General features: G+C 36.1%; 1 protein-coding gene across 1 annotated transcript; it reads right to left on the bottom strand.

Moving 5' to 3' along the window:
* Positions 1–2,877: 2,877 nt before the first annotated feature.
* On the bottom strand, positions 2,878–9,045 carry LOC104902117 (hypothetical protein). Its single transcript, XM_010689799.4, has 8 exons — positions 8,576–9,045; positions 6,797–6,934; positions 6,627–6,695; positions 6,472–6,543; positions 5,392–5,474; positions 5,179–5,310; positions 3,259–3,472; positions 2,878–3,155 (listed from the first exon to the last, which is right to left on the bottom strand). Exons 1-8 carry the CDS (start codon positions 8,990–8,992, stop codon positions 3,108–3,110), a joined length of 1,173 nt encoding a protein of 390 aa, XP_010688101.2. The 5' UTR covers positions 8,993–9,045; the 3' UTR covers positions 2,878–3,107.
* Between the last annotated feature and the right edge of the window lie 12,277 nt (positions 9,046–21,322).

A 21,322-nucleotide genomic window follows, 5' to 3' on the forward strand; every position in this document is an offset into this window, starting at 1 on the left:
AGTCCTAATGAAATCCTCGATAAGATCAGCAACGAAATCTGATGAAATGAGAGATGGTCTCCACATGTTATGTCTCCTAAACAATTGCTTGCATGTGGACCAACATATCGTACAATTTTGAATGAGAACGACTTAGTCATGATTGCACGCAACCTCCATGGACAGTGACACACTTCCTTTCTAGCACATTCAATGACATACTTTGTGGGCTCTGACTCTAACACCCGAAACATCTGGTTTCTAGAGATCGACCATGCTTTCACAAAATTCTTTAATTGCTGCAATGAGGCGAACTCTTGTCCTATCTCAAATTAGAAGCCACAGTTAATGAACCAGTGACATTCCAAGTCATCCATGAATCTATTAACCTTTGATCAACTTCGTCAACTCTAAGCCAATCTTGTGAAGGAACACCAGCCTTTATTGCCTTGTCAGCTAATTCTCTTGCATCATCATCCTCATCCCTATCAGAATCCACATGCTCCTCCTCGTTTCCCAAAAAATCAACATCATTTTGATGTAGAGTGTCAAGATGGAATGTGGATGGTATATGGGGAGACGAAGCAGGAGAAATAAACTCATTCATGTGCTGATTTACATAATGTGGGTCTGACAACATGCTAGTAAATGATTCAAATTGCATATTAGGAGCTGATGTCGGTACCTCCATGCTATCCCTAAAGTCCATTGAAGGTACATAACCCACATTACTTTGCACATTTATCTCTTTGGGAACTTGTTCAATGTACACCTCCATTGCCATGGCTGACGTTTGTGTCACTGAAAGCCACATAGCACTCAGTGACTCGTCATCCTCTAGTGCAATTGGCACATATTTTCCCGGCATCGGATATCTCATAAACAATTTAGTTCCACATACATACGATCACATCCAACAACGTCATATACCCTATTCAGAATCTCTTGAAACATCATACCGGAATTGATGAACAAAAACTTTTTCCTTCCACCTCTATACACAATATCAACATCATTTTGAGATAATTCACCATTCCAATAAAGGTATAGAGGATATTTAGGTTGTTCCATATTCTACATACAAAAAACATAATGTTTAATTAAGTTATTCTTATTCTACATATTCAAACAATATGAACACTATTTTTCACCTATACTAGTAGTATTTACAACATAAACACAACAATTCATGCAAAATCAACCATCACAAAATGCTCAAATCCATTTTTAACCAACCAACAACTAAATTATACTAATCAAACAACTAAACAATATGCTAATAACTTTCGAATTATACTAATCACCTTCCAATTATACTAACCTTCCAATGATACAAAATCAACCATCACAATATCCTAAATTTTTAATCATCAACAACTAAATTATACTAATCAAACTAAACAATTTCCATCTAACAAATATGGCATGCTAAACAAATTAAATTAAAAAAAAACAAAAAAAACAAAAAAAAAAACTCACAAAGATGGTTGTGGTCGGAAGAGAGAGAGGGAGAAGTGACGGATCCGGTGAGGTGGCACTGTCGTCGGAAGAGAGAGAGGAAGAACTGACGGACTGTCGCCGGAATAGCGCACCGGTCGCCGGCGGTGAGGATGTGCGGCAATGTCGTCGGAAGAGAGAGAGAGGGAGAAGTGAGTGTGAGAGAAAAAAAAATTCGAACGTTTGTAAATTGGGAAATTGGGGATTTAGGTCTGATTTGGGGATTTTTATAAACCGCTACTCGGAGTAGCGGTTGTCTTTAATGAACCGCTACTCCGAGTAGCGGTTTACAACGGGTCCAAAAATCTTGTAAACCGCTACTCAGAGTAGTGGTTCATTAAAGAAAACCGCTACTCGAAGTAGTGGTTGATTTTAAATATGACCGCTACTCTGAGTAGCGGTTTTTATGCATTAACCGCTACTCTGAGTAGCGGTTTTACTGCAGTTTTAAAAAAAAAAAAATTTTCGCGTGCCGTCCTACGTGGACGGTACGCAGGGAAATAAAATTTTTTGTCACACATTTTGGGAATTAATCCCCTTTTTGGCATTATTCAAGGAAAGAATTCCAATTTTTTCTAATTTTATTACTCCCTCCATTTCATTTTAATCTACACTCTTACACTTTTCACGCATGCCAATGCAAAACTTTGAGGATATATATCTTTAGTTTTGTATTTGTAAAAATTATAAAAAGTACATATTAATAAAATACATGTTATGATGAATCTAACAAGATCCTACATGACTATATTTTCATCCGCTTATAAATCACAAATGATGGTCAAAGTGAAATTTGTGAATAGTGTAAAATGTCAAAGTGTGTAGATTAATATGAAACGGAGGGAGTATTTTATAGGCTTCCATGGCGTATGAAGTCAAACTACTACAAAATTCAATGGATGTTGCTATCTTTTTCCAACCAAATGAGTGGCTTCTTAAAGCCTCAAGTATTAAAGTCTCCCATATATCTTTCCTTTCAACTTTTGTTACTAATTAATACAGCTACAAACTATTGGGTGTAGAACTCTTTTGACCAAATGGGTACACATGCTTCTGCAAGTCACAAGTCTGGAACTATATCTCTGATTGAAGTTCATATAATGAACTACGCGTGAATAACGTGGAGGAAAAGTCATTAGGCCCAAAAATAAAACCTCAATGGAAAAGTCAGCAAGTCTTTAGGAGAGCAAATTGAATAGCAGATCTTAGTAGTTTATTTGACAGCATCCTTGTCTATTAGACTTGATATATTGTACAATGAATTTAAAATCAGTCATATTTATATTAAACATGTTTAATTTCGAAACTAACTTAAGAAAACCAAAACTAATTTGTCTAATATCTATGTTTTTGGTTCAAAATTAAAAAAGAAAGGAAGAAATGGAAACTGAAGACCAAAAATGATAACGAATCCGACCCTTCATAGTTTGTTTCAATGTTCATACATTTCATATATGCAACACTGTATGCCTAGAATATCATGAAGTAATGTATGTAATCATTTTGGTCTATCTGCCATTGCTATTTGCTAATGCATAAAGGCTTCAATTCTGGCTCGCAGAAGGCAACCCTGAGGCCTGAACCAACATGACAACCAGTTTGTTCTCTGCCAAGTGCCGAAACGTCGTGTATTAAAAATCTAAGCTAAAGTCTTCAAGCCATATCAACACTTCATTCCTCTTCATCACAACCACCAAAAAGCAGGAAAACAGAGCAAATGTAAGAATTTATAATCAAGAAAAATGTTCCAAAAGCTGACTTTGCATAAAAGAAGCTTCTTACCATAATGAACTCCCATGTTCGACCAGGATCATTGTAGCGAGCAAAAGAACACCCTTTTCTTGGTTTGAGACCATCCCTGATTAGACTATCGCGAAGTTCTCTTTCTTTTTGTCTGACGATATCTTCTGTGGGTTTTCCACTAAATTTCAGCGCTGCAGCAATTCCTCCTTCCACCTTCCTTAGGCTGAGTGTCTCTTGATTAGGGTCAGGCAAACTAAAAAATGAACACATTTGGTCATTTTAGCGATATAAACAAGCCTTTATAACTATATAAACAAGCCTTTATAACTATATACACCTTTAATCCCAGCTCAAGGCTAACATCTTTCATAATCTCAAAAGTAACACCATACTTTTCCTTAGAAGTTGGGATCCACATTAAGTTAACCCACCTTTTTTTCTCTGCCGTCCCTCGATTCCCCTGCCCCAATACTAAGTTAACCTTGAGGTAGGAAGGAGGTTATACTAATTAATGAAAGATAACGTGATAAATAATATTGCCTCCATATTTTCTTTTCATTAGGACATTGTAACTTTCATGGTCTCTGTTGAAACCCATTGAAAGTCCACTTGTGAGTGTCCCACATTGGAGAAAAAGGAGAGAATAAACCACTTTATAAGATAGGAGTTACTCCTCCTATAACCAATTGGTTTTAGGATGGAACCTCCTAGCTTGTAAGTGGGCTAAACTCTCCTCCTCCTTATTGGATCACCCAGACCCATTTTCATATAATCTAAAAATTAACATGGTATCAGAGCCCGAGTTGCGAGTCTCGTCTAAACTGAGTATTTGATCGCTACTGGATAAGGATTTACCTCGATAGGATGTCCAACCCTTAAGAGGATTATTGCTCTGACCTTTCCAGGTAACTCTGAATTTCTAAGGACACTCACAAGTGAGGGGGTGTGTTGAAACCCATTGAAAGTCCACTTGTGAGTGTCCCACATTGGAGAAAAAGGAGAGAATAAACCACTTTATAAGATTAGGAGTTACTCCTCCTATAACCAATTGGTTTTAGGATGGAACCTCCTAGCTTGTAAGTGGGCTAAACTCTTCTCCTCTCTATTGTGTTACCCAGGTCCATTTTCATATAAATCTAAAAATTAACAGCCTCTCATGTGAACCTTTGAACATTGATATCTTTAATAGCATACGAGTAAATATAAGAAATTCATATTTTAAAGATACACATTAATACGAATCAAACAAGATCACACATAATAAAATTAAAATAGTTATTAGTAAGTATTTAAGGTCAGAGGCGGATTATCTAAGGGGCGGGGCTTGGCCCCCCATAACTGTATAAGATAAATTAAGTAAATCGTAGTTTATATCATAAAACAAACTGTGACATAGTGGCCTTGAATCAAGGTGTAAAAGGAAGTTTAAGCCCTAGAGGTTGCAAGTTCAAACATTGCATCAACACATTTGTATTTTTTTGTTTTTCTTCATTTTAAATGTTTCTCTTTTTTCTTTTCCTTCTTTCTTTTTTACTTCTTTCTTCTTCCCCTTTATCTTTGGCTTATCAATTTGTTTTATTTAGAAAAATCTTTTCCATTGATTGTACTATCTTATATTCTTCTTCTCTAAAAAAAAAATTTCTGTTATATTTAACTATAAAAATACTTCTTATTTCCTCAAACTCATTCCTAACAATCATATAATATAAGTTTATCCGTAGCCATTAATAATAGTATATTTATATTTTGGTGTGTATTAGTGTTTTTAAATAAATCATTTAAAAACTCGGCCCCTGTTAAATAGTAAGTTAAGATCCACCACTGTTTAAGGTAAAAGCTTCCTAACTTTCACCGCAAAAGTTAAATGTCCCTTCAACAAAAAAAAACGAAGGGAATACTTGCAGCGAAGGAATAAATTCAATAATGATAGCCAAGGCTTTGGAGGAGTTCTAGTCTAACCTGTCAAGGTCTTTGTCTTGTGGAAGGACTATTTGAATGGCCACTTTTGACTCTCCAGCACCATTGGTCTCAGTGAAGACAGGGGTAGTCATCGATATCTTCTCAGCCTTGGAGTTCTTTCCAAATATGTAACTAAAATATAAGAAAAATTATTACTATTAATCATACCTACTTTAGGAGATGATATGTCAAGCAATAATATGGACCACTTACCCAGCAACAGAATTAAAGCCAGCTGACCCAGAGAGCTTGTCACCCTGAGTTTCTACCACCACAAATGGAGAATACTTTCTTACCTGTGATTTTGCATGAAACAAGATTTTTGTGAGATATGTGAGTTTTCTCTCAATATTTCAATTAAATTTAAGTAACAGAAGTAGCAGGAAGGCAATATATGAATTTCTTCAGGCTTGTGTTGGTGAAAGATCCTACCCCTCAAAGAATATAAGTGATTAATAAAGGCAGAAGGACAAAACGCCACAGATGGAAATGCATATTAGAAACCTATGTTACTTGAACCCGGGTACTCATATCAGACAAAGTGTCCTAGTGTCAAACTCAGCTATTTGATGAACATGTTCCATGATTTTGGCCAAAGATGAAGTGTCGAAGCAGAATGCCGAGGATTCAAAACGGTGCTTGAGGTAAAATGAAGAGTTCGACTAAAATGCTCGAATACTTTATGTGAATATTCAATGAATTCACATGCAAACCCCCAATAAAATCTCAGTTTGTGGGGGTGAGTTCTCAACTTCTCATTTATCATCCCTTTTTTATGCATTAGTAGTGTATCAGAAACTTAAGCTAGTCAGTAGGATCTTTACGCAGTTAGATATGCAATAAACACAACCATATGATTTACTCCCTCCATCTCAACATAACATGTCATATTTCTATTTTAGTTCATCAATCTATCAGACTACTTTCTAAGTTAAGTAATCAAGTTTGCCACACTCTCTAATGAGTAATGATAGTATGATACCCCTAAGGCCTAAAAGAACTCCAAAAAAAACACTACATAGGTGTGGTGGAGTTTTGAAAATGCAAATGGTCAAGGATCATTACGGTTCTTCTTAGCTAAGTTCTTTAGCTATGACCTATATTTACACGTGCCTATTATCCAGGGACAGAAGATTATTAATTTTCATTTTTACAATTCGATAGTTGAGTTACAAGTCCTTAAACCTGTCCTTTAACACGGAGGAAAAAAAATCGTAGATTTCATGTGGAAGTGCACCCACAAACAAAGAGGTACAGCCAACACAACTCCCCCAAATGTATAGAGAAGCTAACCTCGTAGTCTGCAGCTCTTTTCAGTATCTGATACTCAGGCGTTTCCAGGTCAGGTGTCTTGTACATCCGAAGCTGCATCAATGAATATGTTTAACTAGATGAAGAAGCTAAATAATAAATGACAAAAGTTCATTCGACTGATTGAGAGCACGAACCTGTCTGAACACATCCGATAAGCCTTCCAAAGAAAAATAGTCATTGGCCTTTATAGAATCCCAGTAATCCTACATATTGCACAGAGTCCCAATAATTTGTATAAGGCTATTCAAGTTGACATGTAAGTCAATGCACCTACTATATTAATTCACATGATGATGGAGCTTACCACATGACTACAGAACTTTCCTGTTGCAGGGTTGATGCCCATCACTGAAGTTCCAGTGAAGACCAATTTTGGTTTCCATGGCAATAGAATAAATGTCATCACCATAGTCCACCTTGTAGTTATCTCATATGGCCCTGTCTACAACGATTATATGAGCTAAATTGGAGAGATGGGAAATTTCCATACAGATGCAAGCTCACGCTAGTGGCTAGAAAATGAAGAACCACATTGAATTATATCACACAAAAACCCTACACCACATTAATCTTAGAGTAATGAGGTTGGTAATTCAGTCATAAACAATACTATGATTATAAGCGGATCTAGAAAATCTAGTATCTTTGTAACTCACACAAATTGTGATTTTGGCTCAGTCTAGGACCTGTGGTTGAACGAAGTACACAGAATTTCAGAAGGAGCTCAATTCTTAAGGTGGAGGCACATTACACCATAACCTTGAACAAGAAGCTTCCCTTGAACACATTAACAACTTGCTTAGCGATTGGCATGTAATGAACTTGTGTAAAATTTTGTAAGAACTTTTTCTGTCAATGTTTATGTCTTTATGATAACAAAACATTGCCCCTAAGTATGTCTTTTTCTTCATAATTTCCATTGCCCTTCAACACCAATTCTAGAGTGGTAATGGATGATTTATGATTATGAAGAATAAACCACACCCTCGGTTTACAATTGCATTACCGATACTATTGGCCTGACACTTTCTTTGCAAAATTACAAACAAACTCATTACTATTACCACAACTCATTATAGCCTACCAAACGGGTAAGTCTTCTATGGTCTGCCTAACCAGTTGACATAATAGCGTGTATGCAGCTTGTCAACTTCCTTATCTCATTGCTAAATATACTCATTAGTTCTGCAATTCTAAGTACAGGTTATTTTGATCAATTCTACTCTTAATGCAACTTCATTGTTGTCTGTGGACACCTATATCAACACGAAAATACCTTAACCACATAAAGATCACATTCATGATTTTTCAACATAAGTTAAAGTTGTCACTAGTGCAATTAGGGGTGTAAATGAGACAAGACAACTCGCGAGACACTCGAGATCAACTCGGTCAAAACTCGATCACTATTCGGTCAAAACTCAACTCAAGTGAGCTCGAATGAAACTCGAGCTCGACATGATAGATGTTGGCGAGTCGAGTTGAGCAACTCGATACTCGACTCAAAAGTTCGTGAGAAGCTCAAATACGCCATTATCAACAGCAAAGTACCTAAATTAAACATTGCCCCTAAATATGAGACACTTACAAGCTATTCGAAATCTAATCGGTCAAAACTCGACTACATTTAAGCTTGACTCGATCAAAATCTGACTCCACTGAACTCGACTCAAAATGCTAACAAGTCGAGTCCAGCTAGATCAAACTCGAACTCACTCAGCATCATTTACACCTATAAGTGCAATATTTCACCACCTTCTTCCCACTACAGCCTACAGGATAAGAGCATGTTCACTTTGTTTTCAATCCTTATAATAAAAACTAAGTTAAGGTAAGGTCTATTAAGTTCAGATAACCAAAAAATAAGGTCTTACACATCCACAAAATAGGTTTAATAAGTTTAAATAAGGCCTAAAAAATCCATATAAGCAAAAATACGTTGAAAAGAACACACCTAACTTACAATTCAATGGTTTTTTTTTTTTTCCCTTTGACACAAATTTTGGCCAAACTACAACCACTAACACCAACTTTGACACATTAACATGTAAGTGAAAGGGTAAAAAAGGGAGATTACATTTACCTGCTTAGCCCAATGTAAGAAGAAATCAGGCCTAAAAATCTGTTTCAAAAGAGCAATATTAAACAAATACCCAGCAATTGTGTCATGCTTAGTAATGGGGTCCCTAAACATCACACGTTCATCATAAGCCGTCTGATCAATCCCTTGATCATCAAACAAATGGGGTAAATCTTCATACAAAAAATCTACCATTCGTTGAATATCAACCGTTGATTTTGATGGGCTTTCACTCTTTTCTACTTGTAAACTTAGCTTAATTGCCCACTTAGAATTTCCCCATTTTTTTTGGGTTTTGGTAATTGGGTTTTTGGGAAATGATGATGGAAAAGTAATTCCGGGAAGATTTCGCCGGAATTTTGGGGATACGCCGGAAATTGGCCGGAAAATTGAGTGAGGAAGTGGGGCTCTAGCTGCCATTTTTCTGAAGAGATAGTATTTTTCATATTTTTTTTTTTTGTTGATGAGAATTAGAATGTGTTTGGGAAACTGAAAATAAATCTCAGCCACAAAAAGAATTTGTCAATTTGTTCTGTAGTTCATTTTGGAGACGGTAAAGATTCTAAGCCTTACATCCTTGGGGCCACCTGCCCATGGCCCATTGGCCCATATGGCCATATGTTTGGAAAATGAAATAATATGGTTTATTTTGCGTAGGTGCAATGTAACATTGTAACTTATTAGGGGGTGTTTGATTTATGAAGGGAAAAGGATAAGGGTTTAAAAAAGAGAAACAAGGAAAAAGAAAAAAGAAAATTCTTTAATTAATAATGTTGTTTGATTGAGAATAATGAGAACTCATTTTCCTCATCTCACTATTTTCCCCCTCTTTCCTAAGTATCCGCGCTCCCACCGCCCTCTCACTGCCGCACATCGACTCGGCCTCTCAATGTCGCCCCTCAAGGCCGCCACCCACCGTCGCCATCTCACCGACTCCACCTCAACAGTCCCCCTTCCTTCTTTTCCTTCTTTACCACCATTGAAGGTCACATTTGAGGTTTTAAAGGTAAAATTCAATCATAGAAACTTCAGATTTGAAGTTTTTATTACCGAATTTGACCATCTAAAGCCATAATCAAGGATTAGAGTTGGGTTGGGATTTTTTCGTGTGGGTGGATTTGGATCGAGTGGTGGTCTCAGTCATGGCTACTTGGTTTTCGGTGTGTTGGTTGGTGTTTTCGACCATGGTTTGGTGGTTTCGGCCTTGTGTTGGTGGTTTTCGGTGCATGGGGTGGTGGTTTTGGTGGCGTATAGCAATTTTAGGAGTTAACATGGTGGTTTCATTGGCGATAATGGTGGTTTAGGTGGCGGTGATGGTGGTTTCAGTGGTGGTCAAGATGGTTAGGGGGCTTGGAGTGGTGGTTAAGTTGTTGGGATGGTGGGTTCGATGGTTGATGTGGTGGTTGTGTGGCTGGGTTGGTGGTTGGGGGGTAGTGGTCAATGATTGGTCAAGGCTACCATGGGGTAGAATAAGAAAGAAAGGGTAAGTGAAACCTTGGGGGAGGGTGGAGAATGAAAATTGAGGAGTTTGGGAGAAAGGAGAGGGTAAAAGAAATGATTGATATATCTTAACAAACAACAAGTAATTAAGGGAATCGAGCTAGTTGATTCTCTTACCCTTTCTTGAAAACCCCAAACCAAACGCCCGTTAAGTTTTTCTTCCCTTATTGGGGACCCCTTGGTAAGAATAAAGACCCTACTAGACTAACACCTATCGCAAGTCAGTTAGCCCAGTTACACCGATCAACGCTTGAGAATAGGAGGATACAAGGGAATTCCTACTCCAAATTCAAGCACTAGTAGGTAGTGGGGTTCGAACTTGTAACCTCAAAGTTATAAGATGAATTCTCCACCACCTTGACCAAACAAGCTTGGTTAATGTAACCCATTAAGTTGACACTGGACTCATATGAGTCCCAAGTCCTAAATATATCTTGTATATTACGTAGAACAATTGATTAACTTTGAATAGTTTTTTTTATAGAAAGAAAAAAATATCATTAATAATAAGACATATACAATGATAAATTTGAAAAATACAAATTTGGCAAATCACAACTATTTTCCCTATGAAACCAATTAATCTTATGCATACTAGAGCGCAACTCCAACTCTAACTCTAACGCTTCAAAATTGACGCGAGTAGTGTATCTCGATGTATTTGCATCTTTCCAAGTAGAGGCCTTTACAATCTGATTTTGTGGTACAATTGTTTCCAGTGAAGAATTGCTGAAAAAACCCAAACCTTCATGAATCCAGATCATATTCCAAATTATTAATTAACACCATGAAAACAAAAAAAAAACTCATACAAAAATGATAAAAAATCCATCAAAAAGGGGGAGAAACTCTCACAAACGAGGAGAACAAAATAAAAGAAAGTAGTAAAGAAGATAATAAACCTAAAAATGAGAAGGTAGGAAATAGTTTAATTTTCAAAGCAATTAGACTATTTTCGGCCTGGGGGGGGGGGAAACCCTAGAAAGAGAATTGGAGAGGGAGAGAAGAGGAGACGACTCTTCTTTTAATTTTGAACTAGTTATTAGGTCCGGACTATGCATCGAGTAAGAAAAAATTTCATTTATTAATATAATACTTTATGATAATAACACTAAATACAACTTAGTCCAGTGGTTAAGATTTTAGTATATGTACTTGAAGTCGCGTGATCAAACCTTATACTGCGCAATTTTTAAATTTTTTTAATGTACATGAATTACATGAACTAAAACTCTCTAGGGAGAGCGTCACGTGACACAATTTCTTGTTTATGCACGCCTTTTAATATATTTGTATAGATAGATAGTTTTAATTGTAAAAGATTCCGTAAGAGTTAGGATTGGCTCAAGGGTGAGCTTTCACATTTTCTTAGTAAAGTTTAGGGTTCAATTTCTAACTAAGCAATTTGCTTAGAATTTAAATGGGGGAGAGGGTTAGGAGGGAAGGGGTATCTCGCTTATAATGGTCCTATAGATAGGAGTCCTAAACCTAAACCCTGAACTTGTGATCTCAAATATTTATGAAAAAGACTTATCCACTAATCAATTGTAATACTACTTCTTTATAAAAAATTAAGATGATATTATTGGTTATAATGATACTCTATAATTATAGTAACAATAATAAAGTGTACAGTATAAATGAATGGTTGATTCCCTCCTTTTTACCAACATCTTTTCCATACAAAACTAGTTTGTAGTTTGGGGCTTTCGGCATATTCCCCGAGTACTTATAGTTTTCATTATTAATAATTTCCTTTAAAAATGATATCACCAAATATCATTTGGTCTAGTAGTTAAGACTTTTGTATATAAATTTGAAGTCACATAATCAAATCCTATACATACATTGCATTTACCTTTTATTTTATGATTGTATATGATCACGTATAGTAAGACACCCAAATTAAGGAGAGAGCCAAGTGACGTCGTTCCTTGGTTAGACCATCTTTTAATAAATTAGCATAGATTGATACCACATAAATCACAATATTTGTTCATCACTCTTCATATGTATATTGTATATAGGGGTTATAATAACTAGACCAGTCACTAGCTAGTTTGGTTTTAGTTTGGTTTTATAATATGTTGAAGATCTTAGAATTTCCCGACTGATTCCAATCAGATGGAGTTTGGCGAGGTCTAACCTCCTAGTGAAGTCTTAATCCATAACTTAAAATTGTGGCCTTACGTATGACATGTTTAAAATCCCATCTATATATCAGATAATTGTAGTACATATGTAAATATGCCTTCTCTACTAATATAATCTCGACATGTTTGATTCTCTAAAACAAAGATACACAAGTATCTTTTTAGCCAACAAATCAAACTAACAGACAAGCTAAAAGCACAAAGATAAAGCCATATAAACCTTATCAAAAGATGCAGATTCACACATTTAGAAGCCATGCGCCTTCACGTTCTCTACACATTCCTACCTCCTCCATTGCTCACTTCTCCGTGATTCCAACATATTTTTCCCTCTATATATAACATGGTATATCTCTAACAATTAAGCAATCAATTATCTCCTACATTAGTTGTTCATAAATTTCAAGTTTATTTTCAGAACTTTTTCACGAGATCAAGAAAAAAACATGACTTCTACTCTAACTATTATGCTTAGTTTATGGTGCATGATCATGCATGAAGAGATGCATGATCACACTCTTGCACATATTCATGGCTATCATGTGGATGGTAGTCGCGTGATTGTTGTGGAACCTGATGGTGATAATGATGATGATGGTGATGATGATGCTACGTATGATTATGCGCCAGCTGCATAAGGAATATCACTTGCCATATATGGGAGTGTTATGGTGCAAAAGTATCTAGCAGTCTATAACCCTAGTCCATAGCTAAACCCTAACTAGCTAGGATTATTATGCATAGATATATATATATTTATACAACAGTAGCTAGGAACATACTCTTTAGTTTAATTGTCCGATCATATTATGATGTACGCCTCTTAATTAGCTCTTATCATATATCTATATATATGCGATCTTTGCAGAAAGCCAATGGATGAAGTAATATTACAGGTATTGATATGAATTTCATAGATTTTTTTTTCATTCTTCGTGATTGACTGAAATTGGTGATTTCTAAGACATATTTTGATCTTCAAACTTATGATTATTGATTGACTAAAATTGGTGATTTTTAAGGCTATGTTTGGTAAGTCAAGCAACTTTAATTGATCAAGGGTTGAAATATTTAAGGTACTTATATTGTGTTAAATTAATGCTCACAAATGGTGTAATCAAACAAGAATAACAATAACAACAAACAAGAAACAATAATAAAGGAACACATAAAGATTATACATAGGAATCTGATAGCAACGAGCAAAAACCATACTGATGCACTAACACATAGATCGAAACGATGTCATGTGACGAATACAAGGGTATCTCAACTCAATTTATATAGTCTCACAAAGTCTTAGTTCTAAGTCTAAGCCCATGTTTGATTCATGCTTACAAAAAGAAACGGAAAGGTATCATATCAAATGGAGGAATGGAATGTTATTTATCTGATTCCGTTTCTGTGAAAAAAATGTTTGGTTCACCAAAATATAAAACTCATCCCAATGCATATCTAATTCCGCTCCTTTAATAATGGGAGGTGAGTAGTCTTGTGTTATTTCCCCCATGTAACATATTGTGTTACTGCTGAGGGAAGGAGGGTAACATTTTAAGGGATTCAAATTCCCTCAAGAAACGGAAATTAAAAAATTGGGAGTCAACCAAACACAGAGAAATGGAATTGTTGTTTCCATTCCGTTACCAAGAGCCAAAAATTACTAAACCAAACATGCTCTAAATGTATTTCAACTCTCATAAACATCTCACAACATTATTCGAAGTTTAGGGTAATTTGACTTGGATTAGGATGTAATATTATTCGAAGTTGGTTAGATCTTGTTGCAAAACATACACGACCAACACGCACGGACGTGTGGATACATAACAACACGATGGTATCCTCTCCTGACTATAGACAATCTTTTGCTTCCAAATTTTGAACCACGAACATCGAAAACTTTAAATCTTCTTTAAACTCATTTAAACATCTCTACACTCCTAACATATATAACTAACTTGTCAAAGGACCAACTCAACCAAAAAGGTTAAGCTTATGGTTGAGGCCCCAAACTATGTTTATACTCTATCATGCCCTTCATGCGAGAGCCCTTTGGGCTTGAACTGGGATGAATCGCAGACATCCCTCATACCTTGTGCTAGATATTCCACTTAATTAGAAAGGAGGGGTGGATGAGATTTGAACATGTGACCTTTACCCCACGCTGGCTCTGATACCATGTCAAAGGACCAACTCAACTAAAAAGATTAAGCTTATGATTGAGGCCTTAGGAATAGTATTATACTCTATCATAACTAAGTGATTGAATTGGCATTACATCTTATAAAATTTAAGGACTTGCAGTTGACATATATAGATTAAGATAATAAATTGAATAGTTTCTCAAATAATAAGGAGCTAAATAAATTTTTATACCTATATTCCATCTTAAGTTTTTTTCCAAAAAAAAATTAATGCTGAGAATTTTAGTTAAATAAACAATTAAGTTTTTAACAAACGACTCAAATAGTTAAGAGATTGTGCTGCATTGCATTTTAATAGGAAGTTAAAGAATTAAGTTACAGTTAGAAGTTAAACAATCAAGTTACAGTTAATTGAATCAACTCAGTTGAAAAGAGAAAGATAACTCAGTCTTTTGCATTCATTTATTAGTTTTAGCTAGTGCCTTTCAGTTTCATTTAACATATCAATTTCAATTTCTTTACAACTAGTGTTACCATATATAGCCTAAGACGTACTTCCTCTATTCCTCAAAGAATGCAACACTTGTATTAGTAAATAATTATCAAAAAAATTGACTATAATGCATAATTTGACTATAATGCATAATTCAATTTCATTTAACGTACTTCCTCTATCTCTAATGCATAATTTGACTATAAATATATTTAATTATGTATTAGTAATTAAAAGTATCGAAAAAATATATTTTAAAACTACAGATTAACATGAATTTAACTAGATCTTACATGACCATGTTCTCATTTATATAGTGGTGTGAATTCGTGGTCAAAATTTGTAAAATCTGACTCTAATAATAATAGAAGTGTTTCTTTTTGAAGCGGAAGAGGTATGTAAAAGTAATTTTAATAAGTGTAATTTATACCCAGGGAACTGAAATATATATTATACCATGTTAAGCTCATTTTTAATATATGATAATTTTCTTGCTATTAATAATAATAGAAACTTAAATATGTATTTTTTTTAACAAGGTCTGATTAACTGAGCATTAGGTGATAAGCTAGTGGTACATATTGGCATCATCTCCTATTCCATCATCATTAGATCAAGTCTCATGACCCTTTACAAGAGGTATCCTCAAATACCCGATTGCAATTTGCAAGATACTTCAACTTACCTAACTAAATAAAGCAAGGTCGACATACTCGTGCTTTTGTATATCTTACACTAGCCTTATATGCATGCAGCCAACCACATATAATAATTAATATACAAGATATTACTTAAAGTTTTTTTAAAGGTTAATCATATAAGGAAAAGAGGTTGATTATGTCTTAATATAATTGTCTTTCATGCACGTGACGTGACTACATGGTTGTTAATCATATGTGGCGAATCATGCAGAAGACTGGCTGCATACACTCTTATCTTCCAAGTAACCTATACCATCATCTAATTGAAATACACTACAAGGACATCTAATATATAGTACTATATACTATACAATTATACATAACATGAGAGCTAGTCAAACGCTGCATGAGCTGATGAGCATAATCATATCCCCCGCCATCATCGTCAACCAATGAAAAGTATACATACTTTTACGGTATATCACAAGCATGCATGAGTACTATACAGAAGGTGCAATATACACGTATAGTATTACTACGCTAGTATATAGAAGATTAGTTTTGATGTCAAATACTCATATAAGTACTCATCGGAGTACTATACAAAACATAGCAAGCTAGACAGAAGGTGCATAATCAAATGCATCAACTGTATCCCCTTGAATGTATACATGCATGAACATACATAGTGCACATAATAGAAAACAATACACGTGAATAAGTGAATTACATGTACTAACTTACATTTCCTCCCTTCTTTAAGAATTTTATTTTAATATCAAACATCCACATAAATAAACTATCAATAGCTTACCATCTATTTTTTCATATTAATACATTAGTAAAAAAAAATATGGTCAAACTGACATAGATATATATGAATAGAACAAAATCAACAAAGTATATGGATGTTGTAAGACTTTGCTTCTACCTAGGCAACAATTGCACCATTATCGTCGTCATCACCATCGCAATGGATATTATGGTCACGATGATGCGGGGACAGGAAGGCAGAGATAGCAGACTGAAGACGGAGCACAAAATGACCGAGCAACGCCGGGCAAAGAGAAGAGAGTATGATCCATGGATGAACATAGAGGAAAACCTCAGTTGGACACATAAGAGAAAATATAAATGCAACTGTAACGTTAATAGACCATTCGTTACGTGCTACACGTATATGGAAATAACAATCACGAAGTAAACCAAACGAGGTAATTAAGGGGATTTTAGAGGAGGTGAAGAGGAATATGAGCAGAAATATGCTAAGAAAGGCTTCTTTAAGGAAACTTAATAAAGAAATTGTGTAATCCGATGAAAAAATGAAGTAAAAGTGAGGTCTTAGAATAATGTTCATAGGAGCTAAAACAAAGTACCTAAACAGATTCATGGAGCTAAGGCCAGCCGCAGCGGTCCAGAAATTTCTCACCTTTTCTTTGCAGATGACAGTTTACTCTTCACTAGAGCTTCTCGACAGGAATGCACCGTTATAGTTGATATTCTCAACCACTATGAGCTTGCATCCGGGCAGAAAATTAATTATGAAAAGTCGGAGGTCTCTTTCAGTAGAGGAGTCAGCATCACACAAAGGGAGGAGTTGAAAAATTTGTTGAACATGAGGCAGGTGGACAAGCATGTAAAATACCTTGGTATCCCCTCTATCTTTGGTAGATCAAAGAAAGCTATTTTTGATTCACTTTTAGATAGAATTTGGAAGAAACTCCAAGGTTGGAAAGAGAAATTGCTATCTAGAGCGGGTAAAGAGGTCTTATTGAAGTCGGTGATCCAGGCAATTCCCACTTACCTTATGGGTGTTTACAAATTCCCCTCTTCCATTATTCAAAAGATCCACTCAGCGATGGCTCGTTTTTGGTGGGGTGCGTCTGATTCGAAGCGGAAAATCCATTGGAAAAATTGGGAATCTATGTGCACTTTGAAATGTTTGGGTGGTATGGGGTTCAAGGACCTCAAAGTTTTCAATGATGCTCTCTTGGGTCGGCAAGCTTGGAGGTTAGTTCATGACCCTCACTCTCTTTTCGCTAGAGTTATTAAAGCTAAATACTATTCTAGCTGTGATTTTTTAGAGGCTCCACTTGGGTGTTCTAGAAGTTATTCATGGAGTAGTATATGGAGTTCGAAGGCTCTCATTAAGGAAGGTGTGGTTTGGAGGGTGGGAAATGGTACCCAAATAAACATTTGGGATGATCCTTGGGTGGTTGATGAAAATGGGAGATTCATTACTAGTGAGAAAAATGAAGAGTTTACTACTGTTAGTGAACTTATTGATTTTGAGAGGATGGAATGGAGGATTGAGTCTATTGAAGCGTTGTTCAATGAAAGAGATGTACGGTGTATTCTTGGTATTCCTCTTAGTTCTTCTCCCATGAGGGATGAATTGACTTGGGCTTTCACAAAGGATGCCGGTTATTCTGTAAAAACCGCTTACATGCTTGGGATGCGGGGAATTTGGACAACTTCCATCAAGCTTGGGTTAGTCTTTGGAGTATGGATGTTAGTCCAAAGGCTCGCCACTTTCTATGGCGCCTTTGTTCTAACACTCTCCCTGTGCGTAGTCTACTGAAATTCCGTCACATGACGGAGGATGATGCTTGCCCACGGGGCTGTGGCGAGATTGAAACGCAAGACCATGCAATCTTTGGCTGCCCTTTGATACGTGACCTGTGGATTAACAGTGGCTGTGAGGCTCTCTGCCCGCTGGATTCTTCCATTTCTATGACTGAGCTCATTGTGGGTTGGTCCAGCCTTGATGCAAAGTCGTCGCGAAAGGAGTTTTTCTGGCTTGGATTATTTGGGGAGACCGTAACTCTCTTGTCTTCAGCAGCAAAGTTTTCCCGCACGATATCCTGCTGAACCGGGTCCATAGAACTGCCGAGGACTTCGGTAAATATGCAGCGAAAATCTATAATCCCACTCCTCATCAGCCGGTTGTGAGCCCGAGAACCTGGACTGCGCCACCTAGGGATGTTGTCAAGCTAAAGTGGATGCCTCGCTCTCAGTGGAGGGTTGGATTGGACTTAGCACCATAGCCCGGACTTCTGACGGCAGTGTTGTATTTGCAGCCACCCGACGAGTTCGTGCGTACTGGTCTGCTGAAATTGCCGAGGCAAAAGCCATTGAAATGGCCGTGCGGTTGGGTAAGAGATTTGGTCTCCAAGAAGTTGTGGTGGAATCGGATTGTCAAACTCTCATTCACCGTCTCTCTAAGCATGCTATCTTTCTTGCAGAACTCGACATTATTCTGCATAATATTTTTTCACTTTGTACTTGTTTTAAGTCCATAGTTTGGTCTCATGTGAAACGTGAAGGGAATTATGTAGCACACCATTTAGCTAGAATTATTCCTTTTGGCGTCGAACAAGTTTGGGAGAACCACTATCCTCATGAAGTGGCTCCTTATGTATTGATGGACAATTTGTCTCTATAATTTATGATAGCTTGCTTTTCCCCTCAAAAAAAAAAAAGTACCTTAAGTCATAATATATGATTTCTTGCTCGTCGTACTCTTGAATATCCATGCCTTTCCTACTTGTATATAAGTTATATAACTTTAAGTTGAGGAATAAAGTTTAAGTGAGGAATAGAGTGCAGAAAGATGTTATAGATGGGTGTTATAGTGTTTTAATTTGCCTAAAAAGATTACAAGTGCAAGCAAAACATGGCTTAAGAACCTAGCTGTTCATGTGTGTATGTAGTGGTTTTGAGGGCCTTGGGGTTGGGGTCCAACCTAATTGATTTGCGTCCCCTTGACTTTTTTTTAAGTGTATACTTGCTTTGAGCTTAATTAATATACTTACTTTTTTAGAAAAAAAAAGTTCAAAATTTTTTCTATGTACTAAGTACTTTAGTTTTTGTCGATTTTTTGAATGTTGGCAGGTCTCTTTATAGTACTTCAATAATTTTGATTTGTTATTAATTTAATTTTGACTTAGAAGTGCTTCATTTGATCCATCATGTCATGAATGATGATACTAATATTATCTTTTCCTTTCAATATGATATCAACACAATTCATGACAAAAGTGTTTATTTTTTCAAGTGAAATTGCGGAGAAACACAAGCAAGTACGTGAAAGGCAATGAGGCATGCCTCTCAATTGATGAGGTGAGATATAATTTAATATTGGTTGATTGTCATTTGTTCGGCATATGTTAGCTATACACGATAGCACTTGCTTCATACCTACATCTACCTTGTAATACTTTGTCCGCGTCTTAATAGATCTCTCATTTCTCCAATACATGTTTATTTGTAAATGCTTGCTGTTTTGTATCGTTAATATCTTTAATTACATATTAATAAAAATTATAAAAGTTTGATTTTTCTAATGTATACAATGAGATGAATCAATCAAGCTAAGACCCCCCTCCCCACATGACTATAATTTTTCTTAATATTGGATTTTTTTTTGAGGATTTCCTTTACCTATAAATGGTGTCCAATTAGAAATAGAAAATCTATTAAGGGAAGGAGGGCGTGTGTATTAGAAAAAGAAAATCTATTAAGAGAAGGAGGGCGTGTGTATTAGAAATAGGAAATCTATTAACTTTAATTTTTCTAATGTACACAAAGAGGCGAATCAATCAATACCATTGCATGACTATATTTTTCTTATATATTATTGAAATTGTTTTTTTTTTGAAAATTTTCTTTACTTTTAAATAATGTTCAAATATAAAATAATACGGATAGGTATTTTGGCAAGTAGGGCGATTATGACAGGGGGAGGGCGGTACGGAGAAAGGGACAAAAGAGGTGGGGCGTGTGGTAGGGAGCGCGGAGGGGGATGGGGAGAGGAGGGGGAGGGAATACGAATAGGAGAAGAGTTGTGCTAATACTGAACTAACTGCTTGAAATCAATACTGATTGAAGGATTTTAAGAATAATGAAACAAACCCCCTCATATGAATAAAGGTTTCTTAGTTTTGCGTGTGGGACCCACAAGGTGGAAAGAAATATTAAGAAGGTAATAAGAGACCACCTTTATAAAAAGTGGTCTATTTCTCCTATTAAAAGAAATCTCCGTTTAAGAAAATAGGTTTTTTTTAATTAAATAAAACACATACTGTTAAATTAAGGTGGTTATTATTGGTGGTTACTTTGCACATATTTGTAATAGTGATAGGAAACCTATTAACACCGGAGTGCGTGTGTAAACCCCCTGAACTCCACGAGCTCAGGGTGATTATTCACATAAGAATTATTCTTATTTATTTCTTTTGATAAAGAAAGAAAAACTTAGGCAGACCCCTTTATTCAAGAGGCCAGCCTAAAACATTCTTACGGATGATAAGAGAGAAATCAACATCAAAAGGAGGAAAATAATACACAAGCGAAGAGTTGTAATGGCCTCAGTTAGCCATATAATCCGCCGCTCCGTTGGCCTTCCTGAAGATGTGAAAAACTTGGACACTTGTAAACTGCTGAAGCTCCAAACCTACATCACAAATAATATTAGCAATTTCCCAAGGAATGCACCAAAGCTTTTTCAAAGCATTGATAACCGCTAAATGATCCCCCTCTATGATGATATTACTAAAACCATGAGCTAGAGCAGCTCTAACACCTTCTCTTAGACCCCACGCCTCCGCTTGAAGGATAGAAGTAGCAATCCCTAAAGAATTAGCACCAGATACTCGGATGATGCCCTGATCATCACGAATAACAAAACCATAGGATGATTTCCCACACCTAAGTTTAGAGCCATCAAAATTGATTTTGACAAAACCCGCCGGGGGAGGGGGAGACCAGATCACAGAGTTCCCTTGTCGAGGAGCTTTAACAATTCTGGAGCGAGAGAC

This window comes from Beta vulgaris, chromosome 8 (assembly GCF_026745355.1).
Source record: "Beta vulgaris subsp. vulgaris cultivar EL10 chromosome 8, EL10.2, whole genome shotgun sequence".
Classification (NCBI taxonomy): Eukaryota; Viridiplantae; Streptophyta; class Magnoliopsida; order Caryophyllales; family Amaranthaceae; genus Beta; species Beta vulgaris.